The following is a 23,814-nucleotide window of genomic DNA, read 5'->3' as shown; positions in this document are numbered from 1 at the left end:
TGTTATCTGCTGCAAAAAGCGAAAAAAATACTGTTTTAAAAATTAAAATAAAAAATACTCTATTTTTCAGGTCTGTACTCTTAATTTTCCCTCCTTCGAACCAAATGTACTCTATTACAATTTTAAAAAGTTGGCAACCCTAATCGACTCTGATGTCGAAAGCACGGGGTGAGGGGAGGAAAGGGGGTAGGAGGTATTTTTCCCCTCACAGACGTGATCGAGAGACGTTCGCACGCGGGTAAAATAGTTGAATGTGGGACAAGGGGAGAGAGGGAAAAAAGAACACGGTTGGTTTCCTCTCTCTTTTACAACGAACGCGGTTGCCCTTGGCAACGAATTTTGTTATAAAATTCGGGAATAGCAAAGACTAGAAGACGAGCGACAGTTTTTGTTTGATTCATTCTCTTGAGAGACGTCGAGTTGTATTGTATACCCTCCGTATGAATAAATATTTAAAACGTTAACTTCGCCTGTTTGAATTTCTTTTTTCTTGACCGCGGAAACCAGTCGGTTTCATTTTGGTGCCGAAACCCGAGACCCTCTCAAAAAAGGTGCGTGTAAGGGAAAAGGAAAGGGAGTTGTTGCAATGGCGAAGAGAAAAGGCAATAGGAGACTGGGAGCACCAGCTGCAAAATATCCGCGACAAGATTAACGAGTGGCCCTTCAACCTCCTACTAATGATGCTCAAGAAAACGAGTTGCCACCCGGTCAACAACTTCTACAGGCGCTTCGACGTCTGCAAGCTCCAGCTCCTGCCACTGATATTGGCTTCGTTTCAGACGCTCTTCCTGCGCATCCTCAGACTCCTCGACGTCTGCAAGCTCCGGATCCTGCCGCTGACGCCGGCCTCGCTCTGGACACCCTTCCTACGCGATCTCGGGCGCCTCGACGTCTGCAATCTCCAGCTCCTGCAGCTGACGTCAATTTTGCTCTGAACGTTGTTTCAGATCTCGATCACGATAACATCGATAAAGTCGACTCAATGGAAGAAGTTTCGGAAGAAGAGATGCCATTTTCGCACCCTAGCCTCGTGGATCGCATCGAAACTTATGAAGACGTCGAACGCCGTTCTCTGTCTCCTGTCTTCGCGGCGGCAGCACGACCTCGTGCCCCCCGCCGATCTCTGTCCCCTGTCTTCGCGGTGGCAGCACGACCTCGTGCCCCTCGACGATCTCCGTCTCCTGTCTTCGCGGCGGCAGCACGACCTCGTGCCCCCCGCCGATCTCCAACGCCTGTTGATGCAACTTCATCGCGCCCTACAACCCTTCACCGACCTCAGCATGCATCGGTGGTTCATAGGCCACCAGTCTCTGCATATCATTGCTCGAGTGCGGTACCTGGGCTAGAACAAACTTCACGCGAGCGCCGTTTATTTGAGCGATATGTCAATACAGATAGACCCTTTTCGGAGAATGTTATGAGAAATTTTGCCGATCATTCACCGGTGTTACAACATTCCGATATTTATACGCGAGGGTCCAATAGCGGTAAACAGCCGAGTGTGGATCCAAATTTGAGGCTTTTTAATACGTTAGAAGATACACTTGCGGTGATGAAGGCTAATGCGGCGAGCTCTTCAAATATGAGTCTGTTAGATCGACTGTCGCATTCTAAAAGTTTACCCTCGTTTTCTGGTGATCCACTCGACTGGGTACGTTTTAAAGAGGCTTTCGAGCACTCTTCAGATCGCGGAAACTTTTCCGACAAGGAGAACGTAATTAGGTTGTATGATTGCCTAAGAGGTGATGCTCGAGGTGCGGCAAAGACTCTTTTCGCAGGAGGTAGCAGCGCTAAAGAGATTATGAAATCTCTTGAGATGCGTTTCGGAAATTCACAAATTATATTATTAAAAATTGTTCAAAGTATAAAAGATTTACCACGCATAGAACCTCACAAGATGAACTTTTTAGAATACGCGACAAGTTTGAAGAATGCGGTTAAAGCAATAAAAGCTTTGAATGTCAAGAGTCACTTATACAGCGCTGAATTATCAAACGAAATATTAAAAAAGCTACCTGGTTCTATGCTTGGAAATTATGTACGTTTTGCGGTGACAGAAAATCCCGAAAAATCCGACCTCGAAAAATTATCAGACTTTTTATACAGAGAAGCTGAATTGAATTTAGCCACCGGTGTGATCGAAGTTCGTACGAGCGATTTTCTGAAAGAAAAACCGGAGCGATCCGAGCGGAAAAATACAGTGCTTGTTACAGAGATAAAAAGAGAAAATTCTCCTTCTCACAATAGTTCAGACGTCACTTGCGATAGTTGTGGTCAAAGAGAACACTCGATCGTCAAATGTAGAGATTTTTTAAGTACTCCGATTTTTGGCCGTTGGAGAATCGCTCGGCGACAACGCTTGTGTTTTAATTGTCTCAAGCGGAATCACAACCGTGATGATTGTAATTTTCAGAATTGCGAATTATGTAAAGGTAACCACCATACGCTGTTACATACGAATGGGGAATCGGAAAAGAAAGATTCGGAACGCCTAAATCACTCAGCCCACGGAAAAACTTCCGACACTAAGAATATTGTCGCGACTATCGCAAAAGATTCACCCTCATGACTAGCATCAAACGCGAGGTTGCAAGTTGTACCGATTATTATTATAGGCAAGAAAGAGTCTAAGAAAATTTATGCACTCCTCGATGGAGGTTCAACTGTATCACTGATTAATTTTAATATTGCAAAAGAACTGGATCTTAAATGTTTTAAAATAAATACGACAGTTAAAGGTTTAGGCGAGCCGAATTCTTTTCTAGCTACAAGAGAGATAACGAATTTTACAATTAACACTGACACTGACATTTTTCAACTCGATAATATTTTGGTCATGAGAAATTTAGGGTTGCCAAAGGTTTCTGTGAGCCAAAAATTGTCTGATTTATGCCGAAAAGAATCGGGAGTTTTTATTGAATTTTTTGAAGCGATTCCGGATTTATTGATCGGTCAAAACTATATCGATCTGATTATCACACGGGAATTCCAATTTTTAAGAGACAATCTTGTTATCTCACGTTGCTTATGGGGTTGGACGATTCACGGCAACGATAGTTCGTGCGGTAATACTCTAGTGAATAGTCTTAGTAAAGATATTTCGGAATCTAGTGACAACAATACTCTAGAAATTTTAGATACTCTTGTAAGATCTTATTTCGATTTAGACTTATCAGGGGTAAAGGATCATTGTAGATTTTCTCGTGAAGATATACGTGCAATAAAGATTTTGAACGACACGAGCAAATACGTCGACGGTGAATGGGAGATGGGTTTACTATGGAACGATAAGGATGTAGAGTATGACGGACGCATAGTCGCGGAACGAAGACTTCGCCTCTTAGAGAAAAAGCTTGATCGGGATTGAAAATTTGCTGAAATGTATTACCGCGAAATGGAGCGCTTATTCGAAAATGATTACGCTGAGAAAGCTCCTGAAAATTCGAAAAATACAAAACGTTAGTATCTACCACATTTTGGAGTACAACACGCGAATAAGCCCGATAAAGTTAGGCTAGTTTTTGACGCCGCAGCTAAAACTAAAGATACGAGTTTTAATGATCTATTCTTGACAGGACCAGATTTTTTAAAAACATTGCCAGGAGTATTGATGCGATTCCGTCAATACAGTTACGCGGTGAAGGCGGACCTAAGGGATATGTTCCTTAAAATTAAAATTCGTGAGGAAGATCAAGACGCACAACGGTTTCTTTGGAGGGGAAAAAGTAGATCAGCAGAAATAAAAGAATATCGTATGTCCTCGATGCTTTTCGGCGCGAAGTCTTCTCCGTGTACTGCCCTATATATTAAAAAAAAAACGCAAGCCTATTTTCGTCACGTTACCCAAACGCCGATAATGCTATCATCGAGAATACCTACATGGACGATTACTTAGACAGCTGTAAGTCTGCGGAGGAAGCTAGAGAAAGAGCGTTTCAAGTAAAAGTTATTAATGCACACGCGAATTGGGAGATGCACGGTTGGGCGAGCAATTTTGGTTCGATTTTTGAGGAGACAAATTTGAGTACCTCGGACGTAAAATCTTTAGTTTCAAACAAGGATCAAGGTATTGAGAAAATTTTGGGTTTAAACTGGCTGAATGGTTCGGATAAACTAGCGTTCAAGTTCTCTGAAAGTAAAATTTTTCCTGATTTTTTGAATGAATTAAAAATTCCTACCAAACATAAATTTCTAAGCATAATAATGTCGATTTTCGATCCTCTGGGATTTCTAGCGCCTTTTACGATTCAATCAAAAATTCTTATGCAGGAAATCTGGGAAAGCAAGATAAAGTGGGATGAGGAATTACGCGAGAGAGAGTTCAAGCTTTGGAAGCGTTGGTTACGGGATTTAAAAGATGTGAAATTATTTCCGATTGATCGTTGCTATCAGTTGGAAAGATTTCAAACAAGCGCGGCTGAGTTGCATGTATTCTGTGATGCAAGCTCAAAAGCTTTCGCTGCAGTCGCATATTGGCGCTTTCTACTGCCGGATAACTCTTTCCATATGTCCTTTATAATTTTAAAGTCGTGTCGCTCTAACAAAAACTGAGACGATTCCTAGGCTCGAACTTCAAGGCGGTGTTTTAGCCTCTCGTCTCGCAAAAATAATTAGTGAAGAACATGATATTCAGATAGTAAGACGCGTTTTTTTGGACGGACTCCGAGATCGTACTTCACTGGATTAAAAAAGATCCACACATTTTTAAGATGTTTGTATCGAATCGCCTTAACGAGATTCGCAGAAATACCGCAGTTTCCGAGTGGCGTTGGGTGCCAATAAAGGAGAATCCGGCCGACGACGCGACTAGGCGCGCCCCTAACTCACTAGAGCTAGATAGCAGATGGATATCGGGACCATGATTTTTATACAAACTCGAATCGCTATGGCCCATAAAATTATCCAAGACCCTCGCAAGTAATATACAGGATCAAAGTACAAACGAAATAAAAATGACCGTTTTTCACGTATATCCAGAAGAGCCAATGATAGATGCAAGTAGATTTTCGTCGTGGATTAAGCTAACAAACGTTGGCACGCTTGTTCTCAAAGCCATATGTCGCATGAAAAAAGAAATAGTTTGCCCAATTGCATTGAGAACGCGAGCAAAAATTTTCTATTTCAAACAAAGTCAAAAAAAATCATTTTGCCAAAAAATTCTAGCTTTGGGAAGTAAAAAAGAAATTCCGAAAAATAGTCGTTTAAGAAATTTAAGCCCTTATCTCGACGAAGATAACGACTTATTATGTGTGAGCGGGCGTTTAAAAAACGTAGAAGGAACATTATTCCCGGAAAAACTAATAATTTTGGACGCAAAAGAAAACATAACACAACTAATAATAAAATACTTTCACTGGAAATTTTATCATGCAAGCCACGAGAGCTTTATCAATGAGATTAGACAATCTTATTGGATAGTAGGCTTGAGACAAGGTCTAAAAAGCGTGACGAATAAATGTATTGTATGTAAAATTCTTCTCGCAAAACCAGCCAATCCCAAGATGGCAGATTTACCATCAGCTCGATTAGGTTATCGCTTACAGCCGTTCACTCATTGCGGTCTTGATTATTTCGGTCCGATAGAAGTTGTGATAGGTAGACGAAGAGAGAAGCGGTATGGTGCATTATTCACGTGTATGACCACCCAAGCCGTTCATATTGAATTAGCTTATAGTTTGAGCACAGATTCAGCCATTATGGCTCTAAAACGTTTTATAGCTCGTAGGGGAAAGCCATCAATCATTTATAGCGATAACGGTACTAATTTTCGAGGTATGCATATCGAGTTGAAAAATGCAATCAAAGAAATAAAAATCGATAAAATAACTGAATTTGTACATCAAAAAGAGATCAAATGGAAATTTAATCCTCCGAGTGCTTCACATATTGGTGGTTCTTGGGAGCGCCTCATTCGTTCTGTTAAGACAGCTTTAAATGTTATATTCAAAGGCCAATCCACAAAAGAAGAGATACTTGTAACCGCATTAGCCGAGGTAGAGCACTGTGAAAACTCACGTCCACTTGTACACGTATCTGCGGACCCACGCGATTTAGAAGCGCTTACACCTAACCATTTTTTAATCGGTGGATCATCAGGTGAGATTAGATTTGGTAGATACGAGAGCCAATCATTATGTACGCGAAAACATTGGCGAATAACGCAACACTTTGCCGACTCCTTTTGGCACAGGTGGTTACGCGAGTATTTGCCAACATTGATTCCGCGGAAGAAGTGGTTCCAAGAAGAGAGTCCTTTGAAAGAAGGTGATATTGTTTTAATTCTCGATAATAACTTTGAACGGAATCAATGGAGAAAGGGAGTGATTACTCGCGTGCTACCTGGCGCTGACGGTCAGGGACGAGTAGCAGAAGTGCGAACAGCAGGTGGTATTTTCCTCAGACCAACGAGAAAGCTTGTACGTATTTCAGAGGTACAAAACTCAGAAGTTTTGTACGGTGGGGAGGATGTTCCCGACGATAGCGCTTAGTAATTTGTAAACGCTCGTCTTCTCGTTCATGCTCCATTTAAGTATGTTTTTAGAGAAAAGGAGGTACGTGGGGACGTCTCAACACAACATATATTGTACATGGTTGTGACGATGTTCGTACGCTTGGCGGCGAGGAGAGGTGGTGCCGTCAAGGCTGCGTATCGACTCTGATGTCGAAAGCACGGGGTGAGGGGAGGAAAGGGGGTAGGAGGTATTTTTCCCCTCACAGACGTGATCGAGAGACGTTCGCACGCGGGTAAAATAGTTGAATGTGGGACAAGGGGAGAGAGGGAAAAAAGAACACGGTTGGTTTCCTCTCTCTTTTACAACGAACGCGGTTGCCCTTGGCAACGAATTTTGTTATAAAATTCGGGAATAGCAAAGACTAGAAAACGAGCGGCAGTTTTTGTTTGATTCATTCTCTTGAGAGACGTCGAGTTGTATTGTATACCCTCCGTATTAATAAATATTTAAAAGGTTAACTTCGCCTGTTTAAATTTCTTTTTTCTTGACCGCAGAAACCAGTCGGTTTCAGACTGCAAAAGGGCCATAGAACTATTTATATCAGAATCATATTCATGAAATTTTAGTCTAGTCGTTTAATCTTTTTCCAATACATCATCCCAAAACAAAATATAAATACTTGTTTCTAATCTTGTTTCTAATATTTATACAACCCTTTTGCTTCTCCTTTATCATGTGAATTTGAAATTTCTTGTAAAACATTTTTATACACATTAAAACTTTTAGAAATCGATCGTACCACTACAGCTCAAGACTTCCATCTTGTGCTACGTAATCTTTTTGGAATAATCATACAATTTCAACTTGAAGAAGCATTTTGTTTTATTTTTTAGACAGAATATTATAACGTTCAGTGGAGTCAATAAAAAAACTATAAATATTTTCTGAAAAACTGAAGCAGAAGTCCTATTTTGCATGAATGATCGTTTGATTATTTTGCCGTTCTCAATCTAATAAATTGTTAAACACAATTGATCTGTTCGACCGACGTCGGTTGTAGAGTCAACTTAAATTGAATAGTACTTTGATAACTTGATATTTACAATTATTTTGCTTAATAGTTTTTGATGGATAAATACAATTAATTTCTAATTAATTGTTGATGAGGGACAATTTACTTTTTCTTTACTACAATTCACATATTTAAGCAGATGAGTTTTTCAAAAATCATCATACTGAGTGAGTAACTTGATAAAACCCACAAAGTTACTATTATTTATCACACTTAGTGATTTAGGGTCACCTCTAAAAGAAAAATTCCACTCAGCTATGAAAATATTGACACTTGTTATTCTTTTTTAAATTAAACGCAGGTAACTTTTTTCTCCTTCAATTTGATTTTCTAAATTATAACATATCAAACCAAGGGCGAAAGCTTGCATATCACTGAGAGATTAGTGGAACGCCCTCTGTCACTCAGGTGGCGCGCCGGCGCGGCTGAGCTACCACGTACGTTGGGACGAGAGTCACGAGAGACGACCCAGAGTGGGACACCAGGTGCTCCACTCTTGCAGCACAAGCAACGTGCCACAAGTATGGTGCTATCGTGCTATTAACGTACTATTGACGAGTAGACTACATGTACCCAGAGTAGCTCGCGTGCCGAGCATCGAGTGTATGTAACGCGCATCTGTGCACACGTATATAGTTGTATATATATTTATTATTGAATGCGCATGTATGTATGGACGTTTATAAATCGTGTCGCTTTAAAATATATTAAAAATAATACGGTATGTTTTAAGGTTGATCAATTTATTCGAGGAGTAACATATTCTGTATTATTATTTGCCACTGATTACGTTATTGTAAATGACACTGGTAACTTATACATTATAATAATTTACAATCTAGTTTTATATAAACTAAATATTATAAAAACTAAAAATTAAAACTTATTTTTTATAATAGTTTGTTTGAATACAAATTTTTATTTTACAGTTTAGATGAGAGATAATTTTTTTTTCATAAAATACAGTTACAGGGTTAATATGTATAAAAGTTTTTGGAAATAATATAAAAAATTTCGAATTTTCGTTACTTTAAAAATCATTTTTTTTAAATCGACACCCTTTTAGCTTTTTTTTGCTTCTGTTCTCGATTTTTGAGACTAAAAAATTTATTACAAAAAAGATGAACTATTCAGGATCATCATGAATACGTATATATACTTGTATACTTATAATATGCACGCGGATGTAGTTGTTATTTTTGTGACAGAGTAACCCACAGGTAACACCTATACAGTGAATAGCATAATATATAGATATGTCCAGTACTGATGTGCTATGTATCATATACATACATTATTATCTATAAGATACAAGTAACTTATCTAATAGTTAGTATAAATAGCTTATGTCGTGGACATATTATACTGTACGACGAACCGGAACAGACCATGCACTAGATACCGGGACAAATGCTGTACTGTATAGATAGTACTGCTGCTGTACTACGGTGATCCACCTAGTGTTCAAAGTGGCTCGCCAGCTGTCCCACTACCTGGGTTGGTAGGCGTACGTTACATTAGGAATTAGGACCAGTGCTCCTGAAAGTGGCATCCGAAGTAGCGCGAAATTTAAATTGGCTTTATGGAGCAAAACGCAAAAACCCACACAATTCAACAGGATTTCTAACATAATAAATAAATAAACCCACAGCTATTAAGCCCAATGACCCAATGCTAATTAACCCAGTAACACGGAATGCCTACTGGCCACTTTTAAATTTAATGCTTTAAATAATAACAAAAGCGCCAATCACCACACAACCCGGAGCGCTTACTCGCCAATTTGTTTATTGATTGAATAAATAAATTAACACAAGCGCCATTCACCATACAACCCAGATTGCTTACTGGCCGCTTTGTTTGTTGATTAAATAAATAAAATAACAAAAGCGCCAATCACCACACAACCCAGGGTGCTTACTGGCTGCTTTGTTAATTAATGACTTTGAATTCATTATATTATTCAACAAAGTGGCCAGTAAGCGCACTGGGTTGTGTGGTGATTGGCGATTGTGTTATTTTATTTATTCAATTAATAAACAAAGCGACCAGTAAGTGCCCCGCGTTGTGTGATGATTGGCGCTTTTGTTATTTTATTTATTGTATCAATTAACAAAGCGGCCAGTAAGCGCTCTGGGTTGTGTGGTGATTGGCGCTTGTGTTATTTTATTTATTTAATTAATTAACAAAGCGACCAGTAAGCGCCCCAGGTGGTGTGCTGATCGTTGCTTATGTTATTTTATTTATTTAATTAATAAAAAAAGCGGCCAGTAAGCGCCCCAGGTTGTAAGGGGATTGGCGCTTGCATTATTTTATTTCTCATATTAATTAACAAAGCGGCCAGTAAGCGCCCCAGGTTATGTGGTGATTGGCGCTTGTGTTATTTTATTTATTTAATTAATAAAAAAAGTGGCCAGTAAGCACCCTGGATTGTGTGATGACTGGCGCTTTTGTTATTATTTGAAGCATTAAATTTAAAAGTGGCCAGTAGGCGTTTGGATGCCACTTTCGGGAGCACTGATTAGGATCCTATCCAACCGTGCAAGGACAGAGGACGTTCCACTAATCTCTCGGTGTAGTAAAAGCATATAGTGCATTCAAATGAGTCTCTGATTTCTCGTGCTCATGCAAACGATGGTGAGTATTTTTCAAACACAATATCCTTCATGGCAAAATTGTGACTGTGATAAAGAAAAGAACTAACAATGGGAACAACTAAACTTTCCAGTTACCAGAGAGAAATACAACCACGAATTTTCCATTAAATCTCCACTTTTTATGTAACTTTTAAATATCAATAATGTGCAATTTCTATGGATACTGCTATCTTTTTTCACGAAAGATTTACAATTCAAAATTTCTAGCAGGTATCCCAGTCGGAACAGCGCACTTACAAGCCCAAGTATTGGCCAGGTGCATATAATGCAGCGCCACCCTTAGTGTCAAAATCATGCAACCGCGGGTACCCACATTATACGTCAACAGCATATACCGATGCACACTTTTAATAACAATCAATTAATTAGCAGAAAATTAGTATACTTATTCGTCTGATAATGAATGTTATTATAAAAAACAGGATTTAGGAATATCACACACTCGATTTGTTTTAACTCTGAAGCCTTAAAAAAAGGTAAACAGTTAGTTGAAAGGTTGAAAGTTGGTCATGTGTGCAATGTTACAAAATTTTAAAGTGATGGAGTCAGTGATTTTACAAGTACCGTCGTAATAAGTTGCAGTGCACATGAAAATTACCTTGATTTACAGTTGGACAATCATCAAAATTTATGTAATTTTACTCTATCTGTCAGCGCTACTGTTACACTGAACAATACAGCACATTCTTACACCCATATTTCATAAACGTTTAAAAAATAGAAATCACAATGATCATGTTTTATTTCACGTATTTATATTTCTTTTTACCGTCTGCTTCTGAGAGTGTGCTCTGGATCAAAAACGAACGAGGCTTCATTCATATATTGTTCCATTCAAATATTTTACAACCGTTCTTGGCACTACATAGTTCATTTTTTTACATTTGTGTAACTGAAATTTCACAATATTGATACTATTTATGCATACTTGATGATAACATCTATAAATTTGTCAAAATACTGTTATTATTTCCTTAATCAAGCAAAAATGACAGTAATTTGGTACCCCAGGTTTTCTGTTTTTACCACTACGCACGCTGGCGTCGACTCATCTATCCCCTCCCATCACTTGCACCTGGCCAATAGTAGCGTTACCTATAGTTTGGTTCGACGTATGTACCATAGGTTAGGTGCACCGCATATATAGGTCTTGTGCAGCTCTCGTCTCAACTGGTATCGCTGACGCACTAAACTTCCGAACTAGCACTGTACTACCGATGGGACTCTGACGGCACCAATTCTTCCTCAGTGTAGAATTTTTCCCGAGTCTTTTTGGACATCTTTTAATTACTCAGTATGATCACAAGTGTCACTTTCTTTAGTCTTCCGATTAATTTCACTCATTTCACATCTACATAGCTCTTCCTTTTCCTGCTCCTTCTCTTTATTTATCGAGGTATAAATTCCTGATTTTACCTCGAAATTTATGTTTAACAACTTCTAAAAATATTTTTTCGTACTTTAAAATAAATATTTCCATTTAATTTATGCGTACATTGGGTCATTTCATAGACTGCGTATACACGCCTCAGGTAATTGTCAGCATCATTTTTATGATTCAACCAGGTTCCCCACATATGTATAGTGATAAAAATACTACCTTAAAATTTACTGTAATTCTATGGCATATATACACAGCCCTTTAACATCGATGCACTTGTCAGGCGAAGGCACGTCAACTCGTGTCTCTCGGGAGAGTTGTGAGTACATCTTTAGTGTTTTACCACCCTATACCAACGGTGGAAAATGCATCCGCGAGATTAACTGTTTATAATACAGTGTGGTACTAAAAGACCATTCCTGTAATGCAGAATTTAAATTCTAGTAAAACTTATCGCTATCTCCACCAAGGACTAGTGCACAAAATTACTGCTTATATTTAGAAACATACTATACGCTTCAAACATTTGTTACTTTAAGTGGTTCTTTTATAAAATGATTATGAATAAAATAACATGAAACTTTGAGGAATCCTTTTTTAAGTTATAATACACTACCTTTCAAATTTTTGGAATGGCTGATGAACATAAACTCAAGAAAATGATAAAGGAAAAGTAAATCCTAAATATTTTCTTTTATGGTAACTAAGCATTCTGTTGTTGAAAGTTGTAGCCTAGTTATTTATTTACCGAACATAATTTAATAAAAAAACTTACAAAATAAAGCATACGTAATACTTAACATACTAACATCTCAAAACACAGACTTCATCAAAAGATATTAAAATAAACACCGGCATACATTTTCGTTTTCTATGTTGAAAGCGTAGGCAACTTTAACTGCTGGTGTTTTGAGGTTAATCGCAAATTATGCATTATCATTCTTACGAACTTTTATATCCGATATCATGATTAAAAATTTTGAATCAGTACTTAATGTGACTCAGTAAACAATATTTACCAATAATCGTTTAAATTCGAGCAGTAATAATAAATATCAGCTTTATGAGGCTCTTTTACCGTCAAGCTTGAATCAGATGGCGCCAGGGCACGTCGCGGCTGTCATACTTACACACCGTCAAATTTACAGTTGTGTATTGTGTCCGTGAGCCTATCTGTGTGATGAGCAAAGCAGAAGACATAACCTTTGTAAATGATTGCTGTTGTTTGCAGACAATTTTTGTTTGCATTTACGTTTAAAGATAGTAGGAAAAATGAAGTGCAGTGTAATATTCTGCGATAAGAAAGTGAAATTTAAATTTTCTTCTGATTGTGTGATAAAAAAAGTGGCTCGAAGCAATTGGGAGACCAACATTTTTGCCGCTCCCAAGTCGTGGCTTACCTGTCCACGAGTTCTGCTTTTCTTTCACTGACTCTTGCTCCTTTCCCTTTTAAAAGCTTTTTTAATTCTGAAACTTTTAAGCTCCCATAATATTTTTTCTTGTCTTCCTTATTCATTTCAAAATTTCAAATATTGCGCTTCACCACTACACTTTAATTTCCTATGTACATACAATACTGAAAAGTAATGTTGTGTGAGTGAGACGGCCATGACAGCCGCGACGTGCCCTGGCGCCATCTGATTCAAGCTTGACGGTAAAAGAGCCTCATAGCCGCACCGTTCTTTGTTACTTACTTCATCATCCTGTACAAGCATTTGGGCTAATAATACATCTTGATCCATATTTGTGTGCGTAACGTTGCGCAAAAAGAATATTCAATCCGGCGTGTTGGAGACCTTTTTTGCGTAACGTACTATCTTTGAAATTGACCGATCTCATCGTAATACTGTTAGATAAATAATGGCAGATTCATTATGTTGTGTACCACTAGATAGCATATCGTTTTTGCATATTTCATAATATTTTTATTTGTGAAAGCTTGATTAGGCAGTTTTACGCTGAACTTTTTTTTTCAATCCCGTTCCTGGTTTTAAGTATAAACCTTACCCTTTTCTATGTAGTCTTAGGGAGACACCTTCGCCAAGTAGAATAGCTCTAATTTTTTTATTGTGTCTTGCACTTTTATGAGGCTGCTTCTTGCCCTCGTTTGCTTAATTAATTGCTTTATACAACCACTCGCACCATTAGCAATAGTCCCTAAAGAATTTAAACCTACAAATGTGGGTACAATGTAACCTTGTTGACGTTAGCTCTCAAATATACACTAAGTGCAAGGGTCAGATCGAACTGCTTAACGAAGTCACCAAGCTCTTCGATGCTGTCGAGTTGGTCCTCCTCGAGCCATTTTTCGAGCAGCTGTTTGAGATCTTGAATGAGCATAGGACGAAAAAGTTCTTATAATTCGTACTTCTTTAGTTGACCCAGATCGAGGAGCATGCCAAAGTATTGCAAGAGGAGTGATGATGTTTGACTCTGTGTCATCGGTACCTATTGAAACTTTTGCATCGTACTTGGAGTACTTAAAATACCTAGAATCAAATAATTTTATTTTTTACTTTGCAGTATTCTACTGGACGAAGGACAATATTATTTTTTATGATTAGACCACACAAATAACTTTAAGGTGCATTTAGCAGCAACTGTAGCCACCTTATCGTACTGTCCGTTCTGGAATAGCATGTCAAATTTGTAAACAAACAGGTCCTCAGCTCCAGAAAGGTTGTTTTGCAATCTACAGTGTCTTTTGAGTTAGGAGAAAGAATTATTTTTTACTGTTCTCAGACAAGTTATTGAAAAATTTTATGTTCAAAGTTCATCACACATCTTTTAGTGCGATAACTTCACTGCACACTTGAAGACAACCGCAGAGATTGGCCTTTTGATGGGGCTCGTAGTGTCAATCATGTTAATATGATGATGACCTGCTCTGTGTCGACTACAACTTTTCACCAATGCAAGTGAGTATATTAGTATTGTTGACCTGACAAGTCAAAATGCTAATTACAAGCATATAGGACCAAAGCATCGGAAATTTTTAAATAATCCTGATCACCTCATTCACAAAATCATGCATATAAAAGGTATAAATTTTTCGTTGAGGGTTAAATTCGTAATTTTTCTTAAATTTTAGTCATGCTTGATATCGTCATTCTATTACTATAAGCAGTGTGGATTGATACGTAAAGCGTGAAGAGGGGTTAAGTTCCACTATATTATGTACATATATATATGTGTAAGGAAATCCACAAAAAATAAAAGTAAGCGACCAGTAAGCTCCCCCGGTTGAGTGGGGATAGGCGATTGTGGTATTATTTCATCAATCATAAATAATTAAAGCAACCAGTAAGTGCCATGGGTTGTGTGGGGATTGGCGCTTGCTTTGTTAATTAATAAATTTTATTATTTATTCAAACTCATGAGGCTACTTATTGGCCCATAGGGTTATTGGGTTAAATAGCTTGGTATTAGTTTATCAAGTTATTGTGCATGTAATTGTGTCAAGTTATCTGGATATTTGCGTCTTGCACTACATAGCCAATTTGAATTTCCCACAAGTTTGCCAGTTACATTTGGGGAGAACCACTGTCTGGCCTTCTCCCCCCTCCTATTCAGCTTTTGCATTTTTCTCACTAGGATCTGTAGCTATATATAGGTCCTAGTGATAAAAATGCAAAATCATATCCTCCTCACCCAACACTGATGAGTAGAGATATTGCTGACACCAATGCTACGATGCGAGACAGCCTTTTGGCACTGGCCGGGGCGACCTGCCACGGCCAGCCGTTGAACCCGCCCATTTTTCGATAGTGCGAGACTCGTATCAAACAGCGTATGCCTACAAAAAGAGGAGTTGATTCGCGTAGAAATGAGCATACAGGCCCACATTTTGGGGACACGTTCTACGAGAAGAGGGACGGAAACGACTAGGTGCAAGTAATGGGAGGGGATGGATGAGTCGACGCCAGCGTGCGTAGTGGCGAAAACAGAAAACCTGGGGTACCAAATTACTGTCATTTTTGCTTAATTAAGGAAAGAATAACAGTATTTTGACAAATGGTTGTAAAATTTTTGAATGGAACAATATATAAATAAAGCCTCGTTAGTTTTCGATCTAGAGGACACTCTCAGAATCAGACGGCACAAAGAAATATAAATACGTGAAATAAAACATGATCATTATGATTTCTATTATTTAAACGTTTATGAAATATGGGCGTAAGAATGTGCTGTGTTGTTCAGTGTAACAGTAGCGCAAAGACAGATGGAGTGAAATTACATTAATTTTGATGATTATCCAACTATAAATAAAGGTAATTTTCATGAGCATTGCAACTTAAAAAGTTTTGAAATAATCTGAATAAAACATGCATGCAGGTTAACTTTGTAGGAAGCTGAAGTTACCGAGGTCTGCCTTTTTACGATGGTACTTGTCAAATTACTAACTCCATCACTTTAAAATTTTGTAACATTGCACACATGACTACTTTCAACCAACTGTTTACCTTCTTTAAGGCTTCAGAGTTAAAACAAATCGAGTGTGTGATATTCCTAAGGCCTGTTTTTTATGATAACATCCATTATCAGATGAATAAGTATACTAATTTTCTGCTAATTAATTGATTGTTACTAAAAGTGTGCATCGGTGTATGCTGTTAACGTATAATGTGGGTACCCGCGGTTGCATGATCTTGACACCAAGGGTGGCGCTGCATTATATGCGCCTGGCCAATTGCTATATAGCTGAACGCTTAACCAAAGCAAGCGACGATAAAGTAGGACCTCCGCCTAAATCTGGCGGGGTACAAGACTTGTGTAATTAAATAGATGAAGACCCGCTGAATCCAATGGTACCTTCAGTTATGCCCAATGACGGACGAAATCTCGAGATATTAAAGCTCAAAGTTCGAATGTTTTATATAGGCGCATACAAAAATATGAGAAAAAAGTGACGTAATCACATATTACGAATAAAAAACAAAAATCTGAGTAAAGTGAGTATATGGAACTTGTAGAGAAAATCTTCTTCTTTCGGATCGTGTTGAGCACAATATGGGTTGACGGCCAATTTCTCGAGATATTTAACAAAAACGAACGTAAATACTGGTTTTGTGATTACGAGAGGAAGTCAAGGAAGCTGCCATATTGGTATATGTTAGCGCGCGGTTTTTAAAAGCGAGTAGTAACGAAAATGCTTGTGGTGTCAATTTTTTCTTGTTTTTTGTGCTCGAAACATAAAATATTGGTTAATGAGTAATAAATATGAATGAATATTAGTACAAAATTGATAATAAATAACGAATATCAGTAATAAATTAATACTATAATTAAATTTTATTTAATAAAATTTTTTTTATACAATCTCATGAACACAGCTTTTAATCACATTAATGTTTGTTAAATTATAATGGATGAGTAAATGTTACAAACTAGTAGTTAAATTTTTATTTAATTTTTATTGTATTATTTATAATATTACAACATCAAGGGAAGACATTACTCGTACTTTACGATTAATGCTCGTTGATAGTAAGATTTTTATTCCACATTGTATATCCTCATTATAGGCATCGATGAGAATTTGACGTAACGAGTGCCTGGATGGTTTGTTTGCAGAATCTTTTTGATGTTCATTCATTATTTCAAAAATACTTTACTGACAAAAATAACGAACAGTAAAATTACTACTAAAAAATAACTACTCTGTCACATTAGCAGACGTACGTGTTTACGCACTGATGCGGGTACACACGTCGTCTGCATTATCGACACTGCTGCCGAAGTCAGACTCGAACTCGCGCAGTAATTTGACTAGTACGGTACTACGGTACTCGGAGGTCCTACCTTAACTGCAACCGAGTATGTGCTAAATACATATGTTTAACTGACTCTTGCTCTCTCACTCTTGCTTCAATGTTATCTATCAATATTATTCTATGAAATTGTGGAACTAAATGCTTATAATTATATGCACAGAACTTGATTTCCAATTATTTTTTTTCATTTTTCGTCCGTTAATGCTTATTTTAAAATCCAGTATTATTTTGAAAAAATATTCAGCTATTTTCTTAAGGATGGCAGTTCAGCTACAACCACTAATTTATTATTTTTCCTCATTATAAATGTTATGAATTGTAGGGCAAGCTCTGGAGGTTGTCAATAAAGACATCCGGATTCTAGATCTACGTCTCCCGATGTTTTGATAGTTAAGATGGCTTAGGTTTATGCCGCATCTCGAATTGTTTTGTCATCTAAGGATCGATTTTATCTGTCGGCAGATTTTTTTTTATTAACATAATTTATCATTCTGGTTTGATTTATTTTCATGTATGTTTCATTTAAATCAATAAATAATATTGTAAACGCTTTTTTTTCTCTACATGGATATAAATATATTTTTAATATTAATTTTTTTAAATAATTTGGTAAGTTGATACTTCTCGTTGGCAAGGCCATTTCGTTGTTCTATAATAATTTAATAAAGTAAGTTTTTAGGATATGAGCATGATTCTTACATTTTAAAACTCCCAAGAAATGATTAACATCCAACGGAAGAGAGAAAAAATCCGAAGGCACAAGAAAACTTACCTATATGACAATAATACCAAATATTATTACTACCAGCAAAGTAGAACATACATCCAATTATACAAGAATATTTGTCTGCATACATTTATTATATTTTCTGGCTTACACTTACCTTCCTAATAATGTATACCTTGTGGTTACAACCACTTGTAACGTACAGTATGAATTACAAAAAAAGAAGTTTTAAGCTTATCCATAATTTTTATTAAATTTTTTTTTTGTTTTTTTTTTTTCTTTTTTAAGAAATGATGAAGCTGTTCTGATCAATATTTTTATCTATTTAATAATTATTTATACAATAATCATAATCTTCGGTTTATAAACATACCCTTGAGTTATCCATTCAAATCGTTTAAAGTACGTATTAATAAAAAACACCGCTTTTAACGCCTGAATTTAAAAAATGAAATAATAAAATCTTTATTATTTTGCATCACCCTAGTAAGTTATAGTTTCTTTTTTTTAATTAACGAATTAATAAGATATTTTGAAAAATCCTTATGCATGAGGAATTTGCCAATTAATTTTATTTTATTATTGGTCGAAATGCTGTTTTTACAAAACTGTTTTCTATTGTGTGTATCGAATGGTTTTATTGATAAAAATTTAAACATGCAGTAATTCGCAGTAGACGGACACTGATGATTTGCCTTGATAATTTAGACAAATAATGAAATTTAGCTGAGTAGCTCTTATTTATAATAGTACGCAAGAAAAAAGCTTCAAGTGCTCATCAAATAACATATCTCAATCTATAAGATATGTTTTTCTATGCTGTTCAGATTTTTGTTGCATAATTTTTAAAGGTATTAAGTTTTGATACCTACATACGTTAATTAAAACTTTGGTCTAAAATCAAAATTTTATAATAAAAATTAAAATCATACATTCAATCAATACAACAAGTACAGCTGCTATATCTAAAAATTTTTAATAACGAAATCCGGAAAATAAAAGTTGAAGCAGTTTTGAGGAAGTTTTCTTGTGCCTTCGGATTTCGTCTCTCTTACGTTGGGTGTTAATAATTTCTTATGAGTTTAAAAATGTAAAAATTATGCTCGTATCCTAAGAAATTATTTTATTAAACTATTATGGAACTACGAAGTGGCCTTGCCAACAAGAAGTATAAACTTATCAAACTATTTAATAGGATTAGTATTAAAAATATACTTATTCCGACGTATAGAAAAAAAAGTGTTTGTAACATTATTTATAAATTCAAATAAAACATAAATAAAAAGTAAATTAAACCAGAATGATAAATTATATTGAAAAAAAAAAATCTGCCGACAGTTCGAATCGATTCTTAGATGACAAAAAAATGCGAGCAGTGGCATAAACCTTAACCATTTTTTTTTTTTTGTTAGGGATCGTTTATTCATAAATATAAGTGTACATGTCTTGTTTATAGACCCATCATAAACGAAAAAATTTGTAATTTACAATATAAGCTTAAATGATTGGGCATTGAAATCATTACAATTACTGTGGTTAATGTTTATTTACTTGTGATCTATATGTCATGGTATTTTACCTTATATTTAATGATGTACGAAAGTGAAAACGTTATCTTCCTGAAAAACACTTTAACATTGTATGTTTGGTTCAACACCCCTACTTAAATTTTACTAAGACATAGTAAATAACAAAAAGGGGAAAAAAAACAAAAAAACGGAAATACATTAGCCCGCGTTCTTAAACCCATGTTATTTTATTGCAGTAGCCCATTATAACTTAATTAAAAAAAAATTTTTTTTTTTTTTTGTAACTATATACACACCCAGCTATATACACACACATTCATTCACCTCCCACCCACGCACCCACATTTTTTAAAATTATTTTTATTTTTTATTTTTTTTATTGTTTTTTTATTTTTTTTTTTTTTTACTGTTAGTATTACAAACTGAGTACGCTAGAATTAGTTATTTACATTTATTGGTCGTGTTTTGATAATGCGGTGCTATATTTGATCAACGGTGCGCTCCTGCTATCATGTGGGATTTTTTTGTTCCTCTGATGTCTAGACCAATGATACAATATTGGTACGTTATTTGCATTTTGGATAAAATTTTGCTTATCTAATAACACAAATAATTCAGGTGGCGTTATTCCACTTCTTTTACACTTTTCCAAATATGGCATATCTATTTTAGTTAAATCTTCTTCAATAAATACATTGTTTCTATTTTCCTTTCAATGAGCATAATAGTTTTTAATTGTTTTTAATATAAATATGTCTATTCTAGGTATTTTCGCTTTATTATATAGTATTTCGTTCGAAAAGAATCTTTGGTATTCCCATTCAGGGTTACGATGTATGTTAAGACAGGCCCTAAGACATTTTCTCTCAAATACTCTCAACCTCTCCATGGTGGAGGCACTCTGGTTGAACCAGATGGGAGCAGCATATGATATAATAGGCCTAATTAGCAGCATGTAGCAAATGACTTTTGCCCTTGTACCTAGATGTTTATTGTAAAAGAGCCTGCCTAAGGCTGCGAAAGCTTTATCAGCCTTATTTAACTGTTGCAGTGGTTGTTAATGCGCATTAAGTGATCTAGCTTGACCCCAAGGTATTTGACGGACTTTTGCTGGCTAATTAGTTCTAGTTCATTCGCTTCGCTCTTTGGTGTTACTTGGAAAGAGTTCCAGTCCTTTTTTTTTCGTTTTCTTAGTAAATTCGTCTCAAGTCTAAATAATATGGTTTCGCACTTAGGAATATTAATTTTCAGAAACCACCTGCTATAATAATTTCTTATGTTGGTTACTAGAGGCTGCAGTTTTTTTTGCTTCGTTCGGTGTTTCAGCACTCATAAATGCAATTAAGCCGTCTGCAAAGAAGGTAACATGCATTTTTTTGTTTTGGTGCATAAATCTTAACACATCTTAGCTATCGAAACATCGGGAGACATAGATCTAGAATCCGGATATATTTATTAATAACCTCCAGAGCTTGCCCTACAATTCATAACATTTATAATGAGGAAAAATAATAAATTAGTGGTTGTAGCTGAACTGCCATCCTTAAGAAAATAGCTGAATATTTTTTCAAAATAATACTGGATTTTAAAATAAGCATTAACGGACGAAAAATGAAAAAAAATAATTGGAAATCAAGTTCTGTGCATATAATTATAAGCATTTAGTTCCCCAATTTCATAGAATAATATTGATAGATAACATTGAAGCAAGAGCGAGAGAGCAAGAGTCAGTTAAGTATATATGTCTATAGCACATACTCGGTTGCAGTTAAAAAAGAAAAACTCGTATCGTCGCTTGCTTTAGCTGTGCGCTCAGCTATATGGCTATATATAGTCAATATTTCCGTTTCTCTCCTCGTAGAAAGTGTCTCCAAAAATGTGGGCCTATTGGGAATATGCATGCCTGTACCACGTGACATTGCGATATATATATATATATATATATATATATATATATATATATATATATATAACAATGAGAGAAAAAGTAGTACAGGCCTTAAGGGAGAAATATGGTTTTTATTTTTTTTCATGGTGAAAAAGGTGTTGACCACAAAAAGTTTCCAGAGTACATATTTTTAACATTGTAAAAGTTAGATTCTTTATTTTTTTATATAATGAGATCATTTATTAAGGCCAAAAACATCTTTTTAAAGGTACGAATTATATTTTTACCTAACATTAAGCTGCTTGTTTAGCAGGTGCAACAGCAGCAGCAGAAACGAGTAGCTCAATGTAGGATTGACTGTACTTCGTCACGTGTTACAGGCATATTCTCAATACTTATACTCATTTCCACGCGAATCAACTTCTCTTCTCGTATAGGCGTACTGTGTTCCATATTATATACGAGTCTCGCACTCTCGAAAAATGTGCGCCCGGTTCGACGGCTGGCCGCAGTGGGTCGCCTTGATCAGTGCCAAAAAGCCTTCTCGTATCGTAGCATTGGCATTAGCAATCTCTCTACTTATCTCTGGTATAGTAGACAAGTGCCTTAAGCACTTACAACAAAAAATCAAAAACACCCCGTCATTACCTCACATAAATATCGTTAAGGAGACGTCCAGAGCGTACCTTATAAGTTAAATTAACGAAGTGGATTTTGAGCTTAGTAAGTAGGTTGGTACGCAACAATTTGTATCTACATGACTTTCTTTACTGCAAAGGAACTAGGAGAAAAATAGGCACTAAGGTCAATGTGAAATATCTAGTCATTACTGTAAAAACTTAACAAGTTAATTTAAATATTTTAATATTATTTTTTATAGGATCTGCTTTATGTATACTTGTTCTAAAATCACCAGAAGATTCGATGAAAGCGCACAGTCTTGTACTCGCCAGTCTATATATTATTTTTATCGTATTGTACCTTAACATTGAGTATTAAAATATTTATTGAGACCATACCCAACTAACGTAGGTATACTCTTTCCAATGATGATTGCACCACCTTTATACTTAATATCGTTTCATAGAAGGAATTTATAATTATATTATTTGCCATAAAATTGTATAGAAGTATGAATAACATCTTACTTGGGTACCCAAGCACCCACTGTCCACTGGTTTAACCTTGAATTCACTTGCACTTCTGTGATTGTAATGTAGGATAGGTATAATAGTTAACTAGATTTAAGTTGATTTGAATGAAAAAGACAAATGGTGCGTAATAATAAAAGTAACCATAAAAAGTCTAAGTATGATTATATTCATGAGCAATTAATACAATCGATTAAATGTGAGAAAAATGATGCTGTGATGATTCAAAAAGAATATGGTAATTATTCATGTAACTTGTGTAATTAAAATGGTTTTTAACATAACTTTATTAGTGATATTTTGTTATTAAATATTGATTATGAAATCTCATAAATACTTGATCTTAAGCTCTATAATAAAAAAAATATGTTCTTGAAAATAAAAAATTTTTTGTAATAAAAAAAAATTAATGAATAAATAAGAGGACGTTATTAAAAAATTTTATACTCAATTTTGTAAAAAAAAACCCACACTAAAAACCATATATTTTTACGAGATGATCATTGAGACTTCTGTGCCCCTCCTGTATGACGTGGTACGCCCCACAGTGACCTTTTATGTCCCACTATCACGACAGTTTACGTCTATTTTTACTAACCAAACATGTTTATTTAAAATTTTTATTCGAGTAAAATTTTATTTATATACATTGATTATAAATATATTTTTTTTTCATGAACATAAATATAAAAATTAGAAACTTGACTCAAAGTTAGCGTACCACCTGTACCCTTCTTACCACGGCTGAATACACTATGATTACACTTTTAAATAGCGTATATCTAGTTTTTCAACAATTTAATGAGGGAGCCACTTTAAATTTTAATACAAGTATATTTTATTTTCCTTTATCATAAGTTTGAAACTAAGTAATTAGAAACAATATTTGATTTTCATACAATATTTTTCAGTACTATTCTAAAAGGAAACCAAAACATACGAAACTGATAATGAAAAAAATAAATAATTACAAGAGTCAAGCCATATGATAAACTAGCTGGTCTCTTCACATAAGTTTAGTCACCGCCTATGAACAGGGATGCTCCAGCAATGTGGCGATAACTTTACTACGTTTTAAAACACATGTATTATCGATCAAGAGTAATCGATTTTTCCAGTTACAACAATACAAAAATTATATTATTTTAATTACTTACTAAGCCATGCTGTACATTGATCAATA

At 35.7% G+C, this 23,814-nt stretch overlaps 2 protein-coding genes across 2 annotated transcripts; both read left to right on the top strand.

The window, feature by feature from the left end:
- Positions 1-1,417: 1,417 nt before the first annotated feature.
- LOC149374126 (uncharacterized) lies at positions 1,418-2,569 on the top strand. Its single transcript, XM_089594733.1, has one exon. The coding sequence runs from the start codon at positions 1,418-1,420 to the stop codon at positions 2,567-2,569; it is 1,152 nt and encodes a 383-aa protein (XP_089450859.1).
- A 2,932-nt stretch (positions 2,570-5,501) lies between these two features.
- Positions 5,502-6,488, top strand: LOC149374125 (uncharacterized). The gene has a single exon (XM_089594732.1). The coding sequence runs from the start codon at positions 5,502-5,504 to the stop codon at positions 6,486-6,488; it is 987 nt and encodes a 328-aa protein (XP_089450858.1).
- The last annotated feature ends 17,326 nt before the right edge of the window (positions 6,489-23,814 follow it).

This window comes from Copidosoma floridanum, unplaced genomic scaffold (genome assembly GCF_036245765.1).
Source record: "Copidosoma floridanum isolate Cflo_tuat_1 unplaced genomic scaffold, Cflo_Japanese_pri ptg000021l, whole genome shotgun sequence".
Classification (NCBI taxonomy): Eukaryota; Metazoa; Arthropoda; class Insecta; order Hymenoptera; family Encyrtidae; genus Copidosoma; species Copidosoma floridanum.
This window is presented reverse-complemented; position numbering and strand designations above follow the sequence as displayed.